The 17,579-nt window shown below is 40.6% G+C and overlaps 1 protein-coding gene across 1 annotated transcript in view; it reads right to left on the bottom strand.

Annotated features, from left to right (window-relative positions):
* Positions 1–2,323: 2,323 nt before the first annotated feature.
* HAT1 (histone acetyltransferase 1) overlaps positions 2,324–17,579 on the bottom strand; it is a 1,164,331-nt gene continuing 1,149,075 nt past the window's right edge. The window contains exon 11 of the mRNA XM_044075533.1: positions 2,324–3,039. Within this exon, the coding sequence (XP_043931468.1) occupies positions 2,872–3,039 (168 nt within the window). The 3' untranslated portion in view covers positions 2,324–2,871. The remainder of the gene's footprint in view (positions 3,040–17,579) is intronic.

The raw sequence follows: 17,579 nt of genomic DNA, 5'->3' as shown, positions 1-17,579 counted from the left end.
TCAGACTTGCATGTATCCAAAGTCCCAAAAAAAAACTTTGAAGATGATGAAGCAAGATTCTGTAGTTTTGTCATCATGGTAAGTCCACATCTTTTGTTTCTATTAAAATGTTGATCTACAAAGGATTTTTGTAGTTATCTGATCCCAAACTGATGGATGATGTACAAAGTTGCATTCTTGGAATTTTATGCACTTGGGTGTGCCTGTGATCCAGCTGATATAGTATTTAGTATAGTTGTCGAGGGTTAATTTAAGGAGTTGTGGAAGGCTAGCCTCTGAAAATTCTTTGATGATACAAAAGCATAAAAACTGGATTCTCCTTAAGTGGGTAGCAGTCTGGTACATCAAAACTGAAATCTTCAGAACAAAAACTGAAAGGCCAGCAACAAGAACATTACATGCACTTCTACTGCAATCCATTGGATAGTCTTCCAATAAATGTAGTCAGTTTCACTTACTTGAACAAACTCTTCCTCAAAAAGCCATGCAGCAGCAGTAACGTTTTTTGCAGGGAGGCAAACTCCAGTGCACCTTCCACTGCCCTTTACTGTAGCACGATCTTACAGCAGTGGGGAAGAGTGAACCTACTAACAGTGCACAGCAGTCACACAGGCTACCTTGCCCAAGATGACAGTTTAAAATATAAGACTTAATTCAGTAGAGTTTTAGTATGGATGGGTAAACTGATTGCAAGAGTGCTGTTCAGCTGCAGCCTCATTAAGGGTATCTGATGACCAAGTGCTACAGATAAGCAGAAATACAAACTGAAGGAGAAATGAGTTAATGAATACTGGTTATTTTTCAGATGGCAAGGAAGTCTCAGGTGGAGTACAAATGTTCATTAGTAATGACTGCAGATCAACAGATTAGATTGTTCAGCATGCCTTACAAGAGTGAAATGACTGCACTGGCAAACTTAAGATTTTTCGCAAGGATGACAAGTTTCAAATAATGACAGTTATCTAAAAATCCACCAATAACTGACAAACAAAACGCCAGGAAAATTTGAAGGACTGAAGATGTCTAAACCACTCAGACCAGCTCCATGGGCTGTCAGGTTTGATGATGGCTTGATGAGAGATGCAACACAGAATGCAACTGTAGAAGCCATACTGAAGTCCTTAGAGCTAAAATGGCAAGGTTTGGAAGATCAGCAGTTAACAGTTTAGTGTATCTGAGGAAAAGGCTGATGGATAGGACAGTGGGATTTCCATAAAAACTAAAACAGAAGGGGCAGACATTCCAAGCCAAGACCATTCTATTCAAAAGAGCTTACCACGTGTACTATCTGAGAAATGCAAGCAGAGCTGTTCCTTGGCTTATTTACGTAAAGTTTCAATCATTTGCATTGATGGTCATTTGCATTGATGGAAAAGATTTACACTACCCTTTGGGCTCCAGGTAAAATTGTTAGATGTTAGATTTGGGGGTAGTAGGGTATTATGCAATAACAATTGTGTTAAAACAAGTAAAAAAAGAAAACATTCTTACCAGCTTTACAATTGTGTAGACAATTTTAAATAAAATTTAGACCGCTTTACCTGGCTATATTTAAACAAGTATTCAATAAAGGGAGGGAACAGAGCCCACATGTAACCCATTTACTGCTACAGTGACTATTCACAAAGATATACTGCAACAGGACTTTGGGAAAATCCCCACTCTAATCTGCTGAAGAGGATCCTTTAAGATAATGCTGGTAGTCTTTTGTACAGTACAAAATATGTCAATGTAACATGGAGCTTGTTCCCAGAATTTTCAATAAAAATATAACAGTCCAAAGGGCCTGCCCAGGTGTTACAAAGATAATGACAAAAAAAGTTTGCACAGTTATAAAATGTAAAACGAGAAGTCTGGTAGCAGTAGAAGACTTACTCTGGTGTAATCTTGTCCCTGTTCCAAAAGACTTGCTCTCAGTGTAAGGTCCATCTATAAAACAGCCTTAGACCAGGGGCCAGGTTAAGGAGGAAACCCCCCCACTATTCTTAGTGTAAGCAACTTTACTCTGGAGTAATGCTCCAGACTTAATCACTTACATTGAGAGCAAGTTATTTGTAATGGGGCCCCAATTACTCAATCTGCATGCCTTACACAGACTTCCCCGATCTCCTGATTTACCTTTACCCAAATTACCAGAGGGTATACCACAATGAACAGCCTGGCATTTTTCTCTCTCTCTTTGTTAGTAGACATACATGGCCAGTGACATTTAATATAACATGAGAACTACACGTTGGCTTAAAGTAGCACACTGCAAGACAAAATCTAGTACATAAGCAGTTTTTTTTTTTTTTTTTTTAAAGACAACTCAGAGACCCAAACATTTAATCACAGTAATCGACATTTATTGATCTGGCACGTAAAAATACTGTTAATAGTGCAGGAATGCATGAATCCACATTTACAAATTAAGTTACTGTAGGAAGAAATTCAAAAAATCTTTGCAAAAGACAATCTTGTACCACATCTCTGCTTTCTATGTACAAATGCAATAATGAAGAGTAGATATACAATTTCTGTTTTAATAGCATGGTCGCTTGTAGGCTTCACCGCAACACGCAAGATCACCACAATGTAGTTTAGTCCTGCACTTTTCATGAGATTCAAACATAAAAAATACGAATATAGTTTGACGTATTATTCAATGTACAAAATGACTGCTTCGGCATTATATGAATCAAGGTCGGTTAAGTTTTGAAATATAGCACAATTCATTAAAAAGGTGTTTTAACCATAATGAACAATAAAATGGAAGTGATAAGAGATCATGCTATTAATCTTGAATGCCTTTTCCCAAGTAACAGTAAGTAGCACCAGCTACCTAATACAGGCAGAAATGGTAAATACACTCATTACATGGTTTTCTCTGCATCATGCTTCTGCAAGACGTTCGATAATTCGACGATAATCTGATACAAGCTGCTGATAATTTTTCTCTAGAGTTTCATGCTGTACCATCAAATCCACCTGACTCATCTGATTGGACAGCTCCTCAGGTCTGAGGCATTTTTTCATTTTTGTAAGCTCCCTTTGGTTTTTCTAAGTAGAAAAAAGAAACACTTGGCATCACTGGAAATGTTGCATTAAGGTAATAAAATGTGCACTTTAGCCTTCATATCAAATACTGGTGATGTGGTGGTTCAGAATCAGAAACAAATTTTTATACCATTTCTTTTTCAGGGTTACATACTCAAGTTTGAAACCTCTGCAGCACATGCATGTACTCTGCTGTATTAACACACATACAGGCTTCGGAGCAGTAATACACACACATCCTGGTTTTCAGTCTGTCACGCCTTAAAGGCTATACATAAGCTTACTCAAACACAATTTGATTATTATCCTCATGTTATTCTGTCTCTATTCTTATTTTCTGCATTAGCTCCTTGCAAATTTAACCCACCATCTCCAAATGCAAAATGGCTTCTTTCACTCATTCATTCTGTGAACGAATATGTTGGTTCATAGCTCTAAGTTTCTTTGCTCACGAATTCTGGACAAAACCCCAAAATAAAGGGTTGCAAAGGCCCAAAATTATTTTTTTTTCTAACTATAACTCTAATTAACTTACAAGTTAATAGAATACTTTTGTATCAAAAATACATTTTCTGAACAAGGAGTATAGAACTCTAATGCCTAGCATTACTGACTGACTGCAATCCTCTGCAATATACCAGAGCACAGAATATTTTTTTTTCTGGAATACAAGATCACCTTATACAAGATGGGTTCAACGAAAAATATTTAAAGCTTCTTTTATATTCCCTCAGAAAGCAACTCTTCTCATACAGTCACTCAAACACTTCAGTTTTCACTTAATACGGTTTTATTTTATTTTTTTTGTGACTAAGGTGCTTTCTCGAGTACTAAACGTTTGGGCTTTGGATTTGTTCATGGCCACAACTCAAAAGTCAGGCTTCCAGTTAAGTTTGCTAGATCTTCCTGGTTTGACTATCGAGACAGGAGTACCCCCCTCTTTTCAGCCACTGCAAATAATCCTGCAATGAGTTCTACTTATCAAGCTTCAGAGACAAAAGGTGTGGCTCCCTGCAGCAGTGAGAAGTGCTAAAGGGCTGGCTATGCTAATCTGTAAAGACTCTCATCCTTTAACAGGATTCAAACCTTCTGAGGCAGTGGGAGTGACCGTGCTATAAATGTTAAGCATCATGCCTTGTCCTTCTCTTGCCTCCACTACAATGAGACATAACTAAATCAGTAGTACCTGACCACTATTGGCTATTTCCTGGCTAACCATACTGGCAGCCTGAACAGATCCTCCAATATAGGCTGCCAGCCTCCTGAGATTTCCTTAATTGTAGCATTTTTGTGCTCATTGTTTTTTTTTCTCCCTCTCTTTTTTAATCACATGTAGTATATACATCTACAGTCTTTTTTCTCTGTGACAGAGACTGCAGCTGTTTAAAAACAAGTGATTAAAGACTTTTTGATGACCTATTACATATTCCCTTAACTCAATAGAAGTAAAGGTTTCCATGTGTGTGCTTAAGACATCAATCAAGCAGTGCAATCTCCCATACTCTTGCAGCACAGCTAGCACCCAAGTCCCCAGTATTTCTCTCCATGGTCCTTGGCAAACAGAATGGATAAACACCTGCGCACCTTTAAAGACCATCATACCATGAAGGTGAAAGTACAGTTTTGTACCTACCATAAATGTAGATGTTAGAGTGTATACACTGCTGTAGTCATTACACTTGGGTTATCCTGCCATCAGGCAGTCCCTCAGTCGGCCTGAGTTCCAAAGTCTTGGTCCGGCGTCGGTTGCTGTTGCCTCTTCCCTGACGTTAGTGCGACAGGGGTATACAAGATGCAGCAGATGCCATTTTCTTCAGTTTTTCTTGCCCCAGATGTCAGGTGTCCCCAAAAAGGTAGGCAATGCAAATTGCTAATAAAACATACATATGAAAAGCAATTCTAAAAATTTCAGTTACCAGCAAATACTCCCCATAGGTAGTAAAGGGTAGAAGAGTTAGGTATGTACCAGCAAGTAAGAGGGGAAGGAGGGAGGGTAACCTGGACTGCAGCAGTGTATACACTCGAACATCTACATTTATCATAGGTACAAAACTGTACTATGTTCGTGTTACACTGCTGCAGTCATTACACTTTGGTAGAATCCCAAAGCTGAGGTAGAGTGGCTGGTTCTAGAAGGCATTAGGGGTGGCTATAAGGCCCTGCAGCACAGCAGTGGCAAAGCCAGCTCTGGATTTAGAGTAAAGAGGCAGATGGTAATGCTTGGTGAAGGTATGTACAGAACTCCCAAGTTGCTGCTTCCAAAATGTCCTTGGTAGGTACTCCTCTGAGGTAGGCAGTTGAAGTGGCTGTTGCCCTGGTAGAATGAAACCTAATGCTGCTAGGTACAGTTTCCCATGGTGTGTATAGCAGAAACGTATACAGTGTCCTATCAATTTTGAAATGGCTTTTCCTTGTGTTCCTGCAGCATATGCTACAAACAATTGCTCAGTTTTTCTGAAAGCTTTGGTTTTGTCCAAGTAGAAGCGTAACTGCCTGTGTATGTCCAAAGAATGCAGAAGTCTCTCCCCTTTATTCTGTGGGTTTGGATAAAAAGTTGGCAAGTGAATAGTTTGGTTTAGAGCCACACTTGATACCACCTTTGGCATAAAAGTAGGGTTTGTTCTTAAAGACACCCTGTCTTGGTGAAAAATTATGAAAGGTTCCACTGCCATTAGTGCCTGTAATTCTGAAACTCTTCATGCTGAGGTTATTGCCAGGAGCAGTGCAGTTTTCCAAGAGACATTTTAAATCTGCTGAGTTAGTTGGCTCAAAAGGAGGTAAAGTTAATTTTTCCAACACGAAGTTGAGGTTCCAAGTTGGAGTTGGTGCTCTACGGGGCGGTCTTATGTTTAGCCCCTCTGAGGTACTGTTTTAGCAGAGGATTAGAAAAAATAGGTGGGTCCGTGTTGTAATGAGCAGAGATGGCAGAGGCGTGGATCTTGATGGATGAAAAGGAGAGGCCTTTGTCCAGCATCTCAGTTAAATATTGTAGTATCTGAGGAATATTTGGGACAAGAGGGTCAAGGGCTGTGAGCCTGGTTCCAGGCACAGAATCTCTTCCATTTATCCGAATAGGCTTTCCTGGTGCTAGTCCTTCTGGCTTCCAAAATGACATCCATAACAGCTTTGGAGAGAGGCACTGCTTGCTTGACTAAGGAATCTGCCATGCAGCCAGGTTTAAAGTCTTTAGCTGGCTGTGAAGTATCTGACTGTTGTGCTGAGTCAGAAGATGTGGGATTTGAGGCAAAATCCAGGGTTGACCTTGTGCTAAGTTCTTTAAGATTGGGTACCAGTGCTGGCGTGGCCAGTCTGGGGCAATCAGGATCATCTTTGGCTTTTCTTGCCTAGCTTTTATGAGTACCTTTGGAAGGAGAGGTAGTGGTGGGAAAGCATATACTTGTAGGTTTTTCCAGCTGAATGAGAGAGCATCCACTTTCCATGCTTGTGGGTGGTAAGTCCTTGTGCAGAATTTCTGTAGCTGGCAGTTCATTGGTGATGCAAACAGATCTATGTCCGGGCTCCACCATTTTTGTGTTATCATTCTGAGTATTTGTGGATGTAATTTCCATTCGTGGGGATCCATGATGTTTCTGCTTAAGTCGTCTGCCAGTGTGTTTTTCTCTCCTGGCAGGAATTGTGCTTGCAGATGAACTTGATAGGTTATAGCTGTGTTCCACAAGGTCATGGCTTGTCTGCAGAGGGGATAAGAATGAGTGCCCCCCTGCTTGTTTATGTACCACATAACTGCGGTGTTGCCTGTCTTTAGTAGTAGTTGTCCTGGATGCAGAAGGTCCTTGAAAGCTATAAGGGCATTTTGTACAGCTAGCATTCTCTTTTTGATTGATGTGAAGATGCCTTTGTTCTGCGGGCCACTTGCCCTGAATACATTTTCCTGCCATGTGTGCTCCCCAGGCGTAATCAGATGCATCTGTTGTCAGTGTTTGCCTGGCTGTGGGTTGAGTGAAAGGCTGTCCCTTGTTGAGGTGACATGCTTGAGCCCACCATTGAAACTCCTGTTGAAGGCAAGGAATTAATGGTATTACAGTTTCCAAACTTTGACAGTGTTGAGACCAGACACTCTTTAGGTACCATTGTAGTTTCCTCATATGCAGTCTGGCATATGAAATTAGTAGTATGCAAGATGCCATGTAACCCAAGGCCTGCAGAATTTTTCTTGCAGGGAGTTGGGTCTTTGTTGCCATCAATTGAAAATATTGAGTCAGTTGTCCTTGCTTGTCTGGCGTGAGATAAGCCATCTGGGCCGTTGTATTCAAGCTGGCACCCAGGAATATTATCTCTTGTGAGGGCACTAGTTTTGACTTCTTTTCGTTTACTGTGTACCCTAGGCAACTTAACTTTTTTACAAAGGCCAGATGCTTTAGAAGAATGTCCTTGCTCTCTGCTTGAATCAGGCAGTCGTCCAGGTACGGATAAATCTGAATTCCTTTCTGTCTGCAAAATGCAATTACTGGTGCCAGGCACTTTGTGAAGACCCTGGGCGCAGTAGATAAGCCAAAGGGCAGTGCAGAGAATTGGTAGTGCATTGAACCAGCTATGAATCTGAGGTATCCAGGTAAGTGTTTAGAGAAGAAAGATCCAAAATGGGCCTCCAGGCTTTGTCCTTTCTGGGAACCAGAAAGAGTAGAGTAAAATCCGTGTCCTTGCTCCTGTGTTGGTACCTTTTGAATACCTCTCATGTCCAAGAGTGCTGTAATTGCCTCTGCCCATTGATTTGGTGGCAGATTTGGCATTCCTTTTAGCCTTGGCAGAGTGTGAAAGTGGAACCTGTAACCTTGAGATACAATGTTGAGAACCTATTTGTCTTTGGTGATCATATGCCAATCGTGACAGAAAAGTGCCAGTTTTCCTCCCAAGGGGGCTGCCATGAGAGAACTGCTTGGCAGCTGTAGTGGGAAGTCATTGGGGCTATTTTTTGTAAGGTTGAGGCCGGTCTTCCCCTTCTTTCTGGGTTGATGCACCCCACTGTCGAGGCCTTAAGGACCTTGTGATTGACCTCTACCTCTTGGACGTCTGTATCTGCCCCTTTGAGGTCTGTCTGTAACTGGAAAGGACCAATTCTTTGTTGGCCAATTTCTGCTAAATTGAGGAGGCTGAACCTGTAAGAAATCCTTCACGGTTTGCATAGATTTTGCCTTATCCTCCATTTTCTTTAATACCTCTTCTGCCTTAACTCCAAATAAAACATCCTGCTGCAAAGGTGCATCCAATAATTTTGCTTTAACATGATCTGGTAACGTCTGTTCTTTTAACCAAGCATGTCTTCTAATGACAGAACCTGCAACTGCTGCTTTACAGGAAGCCTCTAATGAATCAAAACCACATTGCAAAGTATGTTTTCCCACTTGTTCAGCTGCATGCAATAAATCCTGCATTTCTTTATAATTAGGAGGATCTGAGTTTGGAAGCATTTTTTGTTTCAACTGAGATATCAAATATTGCTGATATTTTAGCATGTGAAATTGCAATTTAAGGCCCTCATTGCTAAAGCTGCAGATGTGTATACTTTCTTCCCCCATCTGTCGAATGCTCTGGAATCTCTGTCAGAGGGGACTGGGTTCTTTGCTGAGGAGGCCTTTACTCCTTTGGGGCCCTGAGAAATAGTTTCAGGGTCAGCAGCAGGGCTTTTATGAAGAAATTTGAGAGAGTCAGGGACTCTGTAGTATCTGTCTGGCTTAACTGGAGCAGGAGGTAAAGAATCAGAATTTAAACAGGATTCAGTATACACATCATCCACAATATCCAACACTGGCAGAATAGCAAGGGGTCTGTGTTGAGGTAATAAAAGGAAATCTCTGAACCTTTTCTTGGACTCTGAATAATCCTGGCCCTCCCAATGGAAATGCTCCCTCATGGTATGCAAAGTTTCCCCATAGGAGTAGTCCTCTGGCAGAGAGGCTGAAGGAATGGATTCCTCAGCATCAGAATCCTCATGGGGGGTAAAGAGTATCCTAGGTCTGAGGATGAATCTGAAGAGATGGATACCTTGTCGGATGAGTCAGTCTGCATCCTGTCTAGGCCTTTTATCAGGAGGGGGATGGGACCCCCTAATCATTGAGATTAAGTCTTCGGCCATTTTGAGCATTTGTTTCAGGCATAGAGGCCTGTCCTGGTGAATGTTGAATTTGTTTCTTTGTTTTTAAAGGAGTTTTAGACTTCGCAGAAGATTTAATGGTTAACTGAGTAGGTCTGAACCCTCTGAAGCTACGGGTTGCTCAGCTACTCTGGATCCCTCTGAAGGGTTAGTCTTGGTAGGCTGTAAATCTGGTGCGTCCGAAGGCCCAGCCATCTCCATGTGGGAGTTGGAGGCGGCCTGAGGTTCTAAAGTAACTGTCATCAGGGGCTGCGAAGGCGCCTTGCTGAAAACCGGAGAACCAGCGACTGGCCTAGAAGAGGCTTCGTCAGTTTTGGGTCTCGGATGCCTGTCCTTGTCTTTGCGCTTTTTGTGTATTCCGGTCGTCGGTAGTTCCGACAGCATGGTATAATTGAATTTTCTGCCAAAATAATGTTGGGCAAAATCAAACCGACGTTTAATAGTGCGCTTGTTAAACCTAGCACAAAACCGACAACCTGTGATGTCGTGGTCTGGGCCTAGGCATGGGATACAATAAGAATGGAAATCCTTATGAGGTATTTGCTTCCCACAAGAAATACAGTTATTAACTTTTACTGACATCGGTCTGAGGCAAGAAAAAGTTTCCCCAACGGGGTACTTAGCTTTGTAGAAGACCTTGGTTCTGGATTCGGAATGAAAATCTCAGGAGTCGGCCGAACGGCACTTGCGAACTGCTTTTGCTTTGGGCACCATGTGGCAAGAAAGACTGAAGAAAATGGCGTCTGCTGCATCTTGTATACCCCTGTCGCACTGACGTCAGGGAAAAGGCGACAGCAACCGACGCCGGACCAAGACTTTGGAACTCAGGCCAACTGAGGGACCGCCTGACGGCAGGATAACCCAAGTGTAATGACTGCAGCAGTGTGTAACACGATGAACATCTAATCAGTATTTCTCTCCTCCCAAACTAACACTCTAGCATGCAGAGCAGCACTTAAACCCTTGGTCACCAGCACTGCAAACAGGAATACTCGCTCTTTTTGCATAATACTGTCCATCTAAGTTCAATATTATTTGAAGGGCATTCTCTTAACTGTCTTTTTTCCTTAGTTATTGTGTAGATATAGCTTACTCTGCATCTTAAACTGTCCTTGCTTACAAACTGTTCACAGGCCTTATGACCTCCTTTCATTTCTTATTGATAATATTTCCTGTGCAGTTCAATATTACCTCCAAAACCGAAGGCATGGCTGGCCTCATTCAGATTACATGAAAAGATCACACTCCAATTACCAGTTTATTACTTTTCTGTGTTTACTGGACATAAATTATATGTCTTTAACCTCATCTCTTTGGACATTAAATACATTATTTTTTTATTTCCAATTCTTGGCACCATGCACCATTTAAGCACCCAGATGCACAACTTCCCCTTCTACTCTTCCACCATTGTCATTCGCCAACTTATCATGGAATTCTGTTCACAATGACTGCCTTAGATTACGCTTCACTTACCATCACCTGTTCAATTTTTATCTTGGCTCATCACACTGAAACCCATTAATGATTTATTAATAAACCAAAACTTTACACAGAACAATGTATGGGGTCTGAATGCAGAGATGATAAAATTAGCAAGCAAAGGAGAGTAATACTGCTGGAACAGAATTCATCCTCAAGTACCTGCGTGAAGTGGACCCTGTTTTTACAAGATCTCACCAAGATGACACGGATATATAGACTGAATTTTATACAGCATATATCATGGACAGAAGTAGGTTAAAAAAATAAAGACAGCTGGGTGCACAAGTCCCAGGAAAGAAAAGGAAAGAAAAAAAAAAAGTACAATCCTGGCAGTGCATTGGTGTCAGGACTGGAAAAAATGAAAGTGTAGAATCCTCAAGACATGGAAAATTCCTACAATGGGGGTTAGGTCAGGTTCAGGGGGAGGATGGCCTCACCTGTTGCAGAAAGTAGTCGTAATCCACACACACAAAAAAAAAAAAACTGACAGTCCAAAAAAAAAAAAAAAAAAAAAAGTCTCAAAGATGACAGAATGGACTACTGAGGATAAGAAATAAATTATGCCTTGCTACTATTAACTCAGAATTTCTAGACAGAAGACACACACATATTGAGAAAGAAATTAGGGGACAAAAATACTTTCATAAAAAACTGCCAAAAGCTTCAAAAATCAGATTTGTGTTCATTAATAAAACAGATTCATGAAAACTATTATACAGACCAAGAAACCTTGGGCCGTATGGAAAAAGGTGATTGAGGAAGTGCGAAAATGTAAAGAGCAAAACCTACAGATTTTTGAAAGATATAGAAAAGAAATATGGACATGGGAAAGAAAAAGGGGGCTGGTATAGTGCAATATTTATGCAAAGAAAAAGCTAAATTAATAGAAAAAAAAGCAATTCCAAAGATATTCAGAGAGAAATACATGCAAAGGCAGCCAGAGATGGAAAATTTCACAATATAAAAATAAGAACACAGAACAGAAGATTAATAAAGCAGAAGTTAAACTAGAAGCTGAATTTATGGAATACCTGCAAAGTAAAGAATTTAGTGTAGAAACTCCAACACGTTATGTCACAGCAATATGGAACAATAAGTCCCCCAAGTAAGGAGAAACACGAACAGTGGAAGACGCCTGAGGAAGAGACATGGATATGGGAAAGAAAAATATTTAATATGGTGCAATATTTATGCAAAGGAGAAAGCAAAACTATTACACAAAAACAGCAGCACCAAAGATATTTGAAGAGAAATACAGACAAGGGCATCCAGATATGGAAAATTTTACAATACAAAAAAAAATTAAAAAAAGGGGAAAGTAGAAAAGAATATTAGTAACTGAAAAGTTAAAGAAATAGAAACTGACATTATAGATTACCTGTGAGTTGAAGGATTTAGTGTAGAAACTAACTCTGACAACACAGCGTGACAGAATAATGAATATCTAAATTAATAATGAATATCCAAATCAAGAAGAAACCAGTGGAGCGGGAAGCATCTGATCAGATGCCATATGAAGATACTTTGAAGCCTTCAGTAGGAAACCAGTACAAAAGTTCAGTTGGAGTTGCACAGCAAGGGAAGGAACAGGAAACTGTGGCAACTCTTAATACAATCAATGTTTTGCAGTGATAGGCCAGTTCTCATATGAAAGTGTAACGGCTAACGCACAATGAAGCTGAAGAGAACATGGCACAGGAAGATTTTCAGGAACTTTCTGCAGAATGCCTGGAGGAAATGGAGAACAAAGAATGTGCCCCTAGTTTAGAAGAAAATGATCAAAGGGAAGAATTGATCGATTTGATTTGATACAGAAGGATATACATATTAAGATCAATGAAAACAATGCACTACAGAAAAGTCAGTAAGACCCAAAATATGTTAGAAGTTTGATAAAACAAATGAACTCCGTAATCAAGACAATTCACAGAAATTCATGCAATATAACAGAAGTAAACAGAATATATTACTGTGCTGCCACATTAATATCAGATAAAGTTTTACCACAAAAAGGGCAGTAAGGAAAGGAAGGGGAGAAATCAAATGCCATCACGGATGCACTGAAAACAGAAAACTATAAGCAATCAAGACAAGTAGTGTCACTGTTGTACAAGAGGGGGAAATGATCAAAATGAATCAGCAAGACAGACATGATAAATGCAGCTCACAGTATCAGAACAGACCAGGATCTACAACACAGATCAAACGTACAGAATATAAAATGGGATGAAGTAACGGCCAGGGAAATTGAAACAAAATTAAGAAAAGCTCCTAACTGGAAAACCCTCGGTCCAGATGTTGTACCTAACTTCTGGCTAAAAATATTAGTTTCTTTACATGAAGATTTAGACATGAGCAAGAACCATTTAAATGCGCACCCTGAACAGATGCCAACCTGTTTAACAGGAAAAACAATACTCCTCCTTAAAAATGAGCCTGTAAGATACCCTAAAAACTAAAGACCAATAACTTGCCTTCCAACGATGTATAAACTATACACTGGAATTGGATGCAGAGTTTATAGTCATTTAAAAAAAACTCAGTCATGGCAATGGACCAAAAGGGCAACTAAAGTCGTATGGAACAAAGGATCATTTCTGTTAAAGTCATAACAGAAAATTATAAAAAGAGGAAGAACCTAAGTATGGCATGGATAGACTACAAAAAAAAAAAAAAAAAAAAAAGCATTTGACAGCATCCATAGATAGAGTGCTTACAAATAATATAAGATACACCCTATATTGATTGATTATATTACAGTGACCATGAAACAATGGCAAACCACTCTGCAGCTAAGTCATGACAAAGGACAAATTATTATCCCATGGATAAAAATTCAAAGGGGGATATTCCAAGGTGATTATTACCGCTGCTCTTTTGTCTTGCCCTTAACCCATTATGCTATCTACATAATAGATTAGGTCATGGCTACAATTTGGCTCCCATAAAACAAAAAGTGTAGATTTCTCATCTCCTTTTAGTGGATGTATAGTTTTATTTATTTAACATTTGTTGACTGGGAATGTCCAACTAGGTCAGTGCCCATTTTCAGCAGAGGCCCGGGGAGAAACGCTGCAGACTGGTGTCTTTGAAATGTGGAAGGAAACCAACACAGGGACATGCAGACTTCACACAGAAGGCACCCCAGCCGAGAATCAAACCAGAGAACCTCTTCCTGTGAGGCAACAATGTTAACTACTGCACCACTATGTGACTCATCAGATGAGGAACTGATAGCACAACTGCACATGATCAAAACGTTCTCAGATGATACAAGAACGTTATTTGGTCTTGATAATGTGCAAAGCAATCTTTAAAGCAGGGAAAGCTGTAGCACCAAGAAAATATCAGTCTGGGACAGGAATGTGATATAAAAGAACTTGAGTAAGAGGGAGTGTACAAACATTTGGAAATTGAAGGATCAACAAAACATGAACAAATGCAAATAAAAACGTAGGAATATTTTGGATGACTAAAATTAACACCGAAAACAGCTGATATCTAGGAACAAAATCCAAGATATAAAGCAATTTGCTCTTCCTGTAACTTACAGTTTTGGGGCAAATAACTGGCCCCAAAAGGTACTGATCAGTTGGACAGGAAAACAAGAAAAATACTTCATGCCTATCGAATGATTTAAAAAAAAAAAAAATCAGTGTATACCAAAATTATATAATCCCCATTCTAGAGGGTGTATGGGCCTCCTCGAAATGGATTATATGCATAGATCTGCAATCGTAGCACTGCTTACATATTGGCTGACCTCAAGATCTATACATAGAGAAAGTTTTAAAATATGATGAGAACAAGTCTAAGAGGACTTCCCTGCTTAGTTTAGCAGAAGCACATTGGTGTTAAGCAGGAATGGAAATGAAACCAGAAGTAGATAAAAATCAGAGAGCAAATGAATGTGCCAAACAAACAAAAGAAAGAATATAAGGTGAAGGATCAGATGAGAAGATAAGGAATGTGGAAAATGCATATAATTGCAAGTACATAAAACTCCTGGAACAACCTCATGCTTATCAGGCTTTAATGCAGGAATAATTAAGGAGAGGTGAATTTAAACCGAAAGATAAAAGGTTAATACCGGCAGCACAAGACAGTGGAATAAATAGAGTGGTTTACAAAGTCCATTGAACCTGTCAGAGAAAAGTACAGTTGTGTACACTTACCACAAACATAGATGTTTGAGTGTATTCACTGTTGCAGTCATCACATTTGGGTCATCTGCTTGCAGTAGCCCTCAGTCGGCCTGATTAATAAAGTCTTGGGTCCTGCGTCGGTTGCTGTCCCTTCTTCCGTGACGTCAGGGGGTATAAAACATGCAGCCGACGCTATTACATCAGTTTTTCTTGCCCCAGATGTCAGGTGCCCCCCTAATGGGAAGCAATTAAATCTATAAATATACAAAGTTATACCTCTAACAAAAAAGCAAATACACCAAATAGCTTTTGAGCATAGTAAAGGAAAGTGGAGGTACAGCCAAAAAAAGTAAGGGGGCTGGAGGTAGGGTAACAAGGACTGCAACAGTGAATACACTCCAACATCTACATTTATGGTAAGTGTACACAACTGTACTATGTTCTTCGCGTTTCACTGTTGCAGTCATCTCATTTGGGTAGATTCACAAAGCTAAGAATGGGAGGAGGAATTTAGATCGCATTAGGACCAGCTACAAGGCCCTGCAAGACTGCAGTGGCAAAGCCAGCTCTGGATTTAGAGAAAAATGGCAGATGGTAATGCTTGAACTCCAGGTAGCAGCTTCTAGGATGTTCCTGGTAGGGACGCCTCTGAGAAAGGCTGTAGAGGTAGATGCAGCCCTGGTTGAGTGGGGTCTGATCCCCTGTGGGATAGGTTTTCCATGATGCTTGTAGCAGAAATTAATGCAATGGCCTATCCATTTGGAAATGGTTTGCTTTGAAACAGCCTTCCCCTCTGCCCCTGTAGCAAATGCCACCAGCAGTTGGTCAGATTTCCTTTGAGGTTTAGTCCTGTCCAAGTAGAATCAAAGTTGTCTGTGCACATCTAAGGAGTGCAGTATACATTACCCTTTGTTCTGTGGATTAGGAAAGAAGGTTGGCAAATGAATGGACTGATTAAGGGCCACACTGGATACCACCTTGGGCATGAAGCAGGGATTGGTCCCGACACCCTGTCCGCATGAATGATGATGAAAGGCTACACTGCCATGAGGGCCTGTAATTCAGATACCCTTCTTGCTGAAGTGACTGCTAAAAGGAAAGCTGTTTTCCAAGAAAGGAATTTTAAGTCTGCAGTAGCAGCTGGCTCAAAAGGAGGAAGAGTGAGTTTCTCCAATACAAAGTTAAGGTCCCAGGCTGAAGTTGGAAGTCTCCTGGGAGGTCGTAGATTGTTGGCCCCTCTGAGGAACTGCTTGAGCAGTGGACGAGAGAAGAGGGGAGGTTCTGTGTTATAATGAGCTGAAATGGCAGAGGCGTGAATCTTGATGGAGGAGAAAGACAGGCCCTTGTGAAGCATCTCAGTTAAGTATTGTAAAATCCGATGTAAATTGGGCACTGCTGTGCTCATCCCTTGAGATTGGTTCCAGGCACAGAATCTTTTCCATTTTTCAGCATAAGATTTTCTAGTACTAGGCCTCCTTGCCTCTAAAATGATATCCATCACTGGTTTACTGAGGGATGGTAATGGAGAGATTAGGTAATTAGCCAGGCTGTTAGCTTCAGTATTTGAAGCTGAGGGTGCAGAATCTGGTTCTCCTGCCGAGACAATAGGGTAGGAGTCTGAGGCAGGTGCCATGGGGCCAACAGTGACACATTGCACAAGAGGGGGTGCCAGTGTTGGCGTGGCCAGTCTGGTGCAGTCAAAATCGTCCTTGATTTGTCTTGTTTGATCTTTAGTAGTACTTTGGAGAGCAGAGGTAGAGGAGGAAAGGCATAACCTGATAGGTTTTTCCAGCTGAAGGACAGAACATCCACTTTACAAGCTTGTTTGTGGGGAGTCTTTGTACAACATTTGTCCAACTGATAGTTCTGGAGGGGGAGGCAAACAGGTCTACATCTGGGCCCCCCCATTTGCTTATCAACATGTTGAAAACCCTTGGTTCCAGTTTCCACTCGTGTGGGTCCATGAGGTTTCTGCTTAGTTCGTCTGCCAGTGTATTTAGTTTTCCTGGCAGGAAGTGAGTTTGTAGATGCACTTGGTAGCTCAGGGTTATGTTCCACAATGCCATGGCTAGTCTGCAGAGGGGGTAAGAATGTGTACCCCCCTGCTTGTTTATGTACCATATAACAGTGGTGTTGTCCGTCTTTACCATTAACTGTCCTGGAAGAATGGGGTCCTTGAAGGCTGTCAGAGCATTCTGTACAGCTAACATTTCTTTTTGATTATCGTAACAACAGCAATAACACAAACCAGCGAATTGCAGGGGTCTCTCCACTATAATGAAAAATAAGTCCAAAGAATCCAATAAGGCAAAAAAGCTAGTAGAGACCAGGCTCCAGTTTCCAAAACAAGTTTTATTTGTAGTCAGACCGACACACACACAAGCGCTTTCACAGTTAGATAGATGTACATGAATTGTAATGTTTGTGTTTATCTTTTTACGTTCTTATATGAATTTTTTCATGTGAATTTATGTGAACACCCATATTTACATCTATGAAGTTTTGCATATGCACTTTATTGAAAAGGCTATTCCATGAAATAAAGATAAGTCGTGATTTAATTTTATTCTTATAAAACAGGTGTTCATTGTAATTGCACTTTATTCACCTGAGGAAGCCAACTGTGAAAGCGCTTGTGTGTGTGTGTCGGTCTGACTACAATTAAAACTGGTTTTGGAAACAGAAGCCTGGTCTCTACTAGTTTTTTTTGCCTTATTGGATTTCCTTTTGATTGATATGCAGGTGCATTTGACTTGGGTTCCATTTGCCCTGAATGCACTTCCCTGGCAGGTGAGCCCCCC

The sequence above is a fragment of the Protopterus annectens genome, chromosome 6.part1, assembly GCF_019279795.1.
Source record: "Protopterus annectens isolate FY-2018-M chromosome 6.part1, PAN1.0, whole genome shotgun sequence".
Classification (NCBI taxonomy): Eukaryota; Metazoa; Chordata; order Ceratodontiformes; family Protopteridae; genus Protopterus; species Protopterus annectens.
The sequence above is the reverse complement of the archived record's forward strand: the minus strand, read 5'-3'. Positions and strand labels throughout refer to the sequence as shown.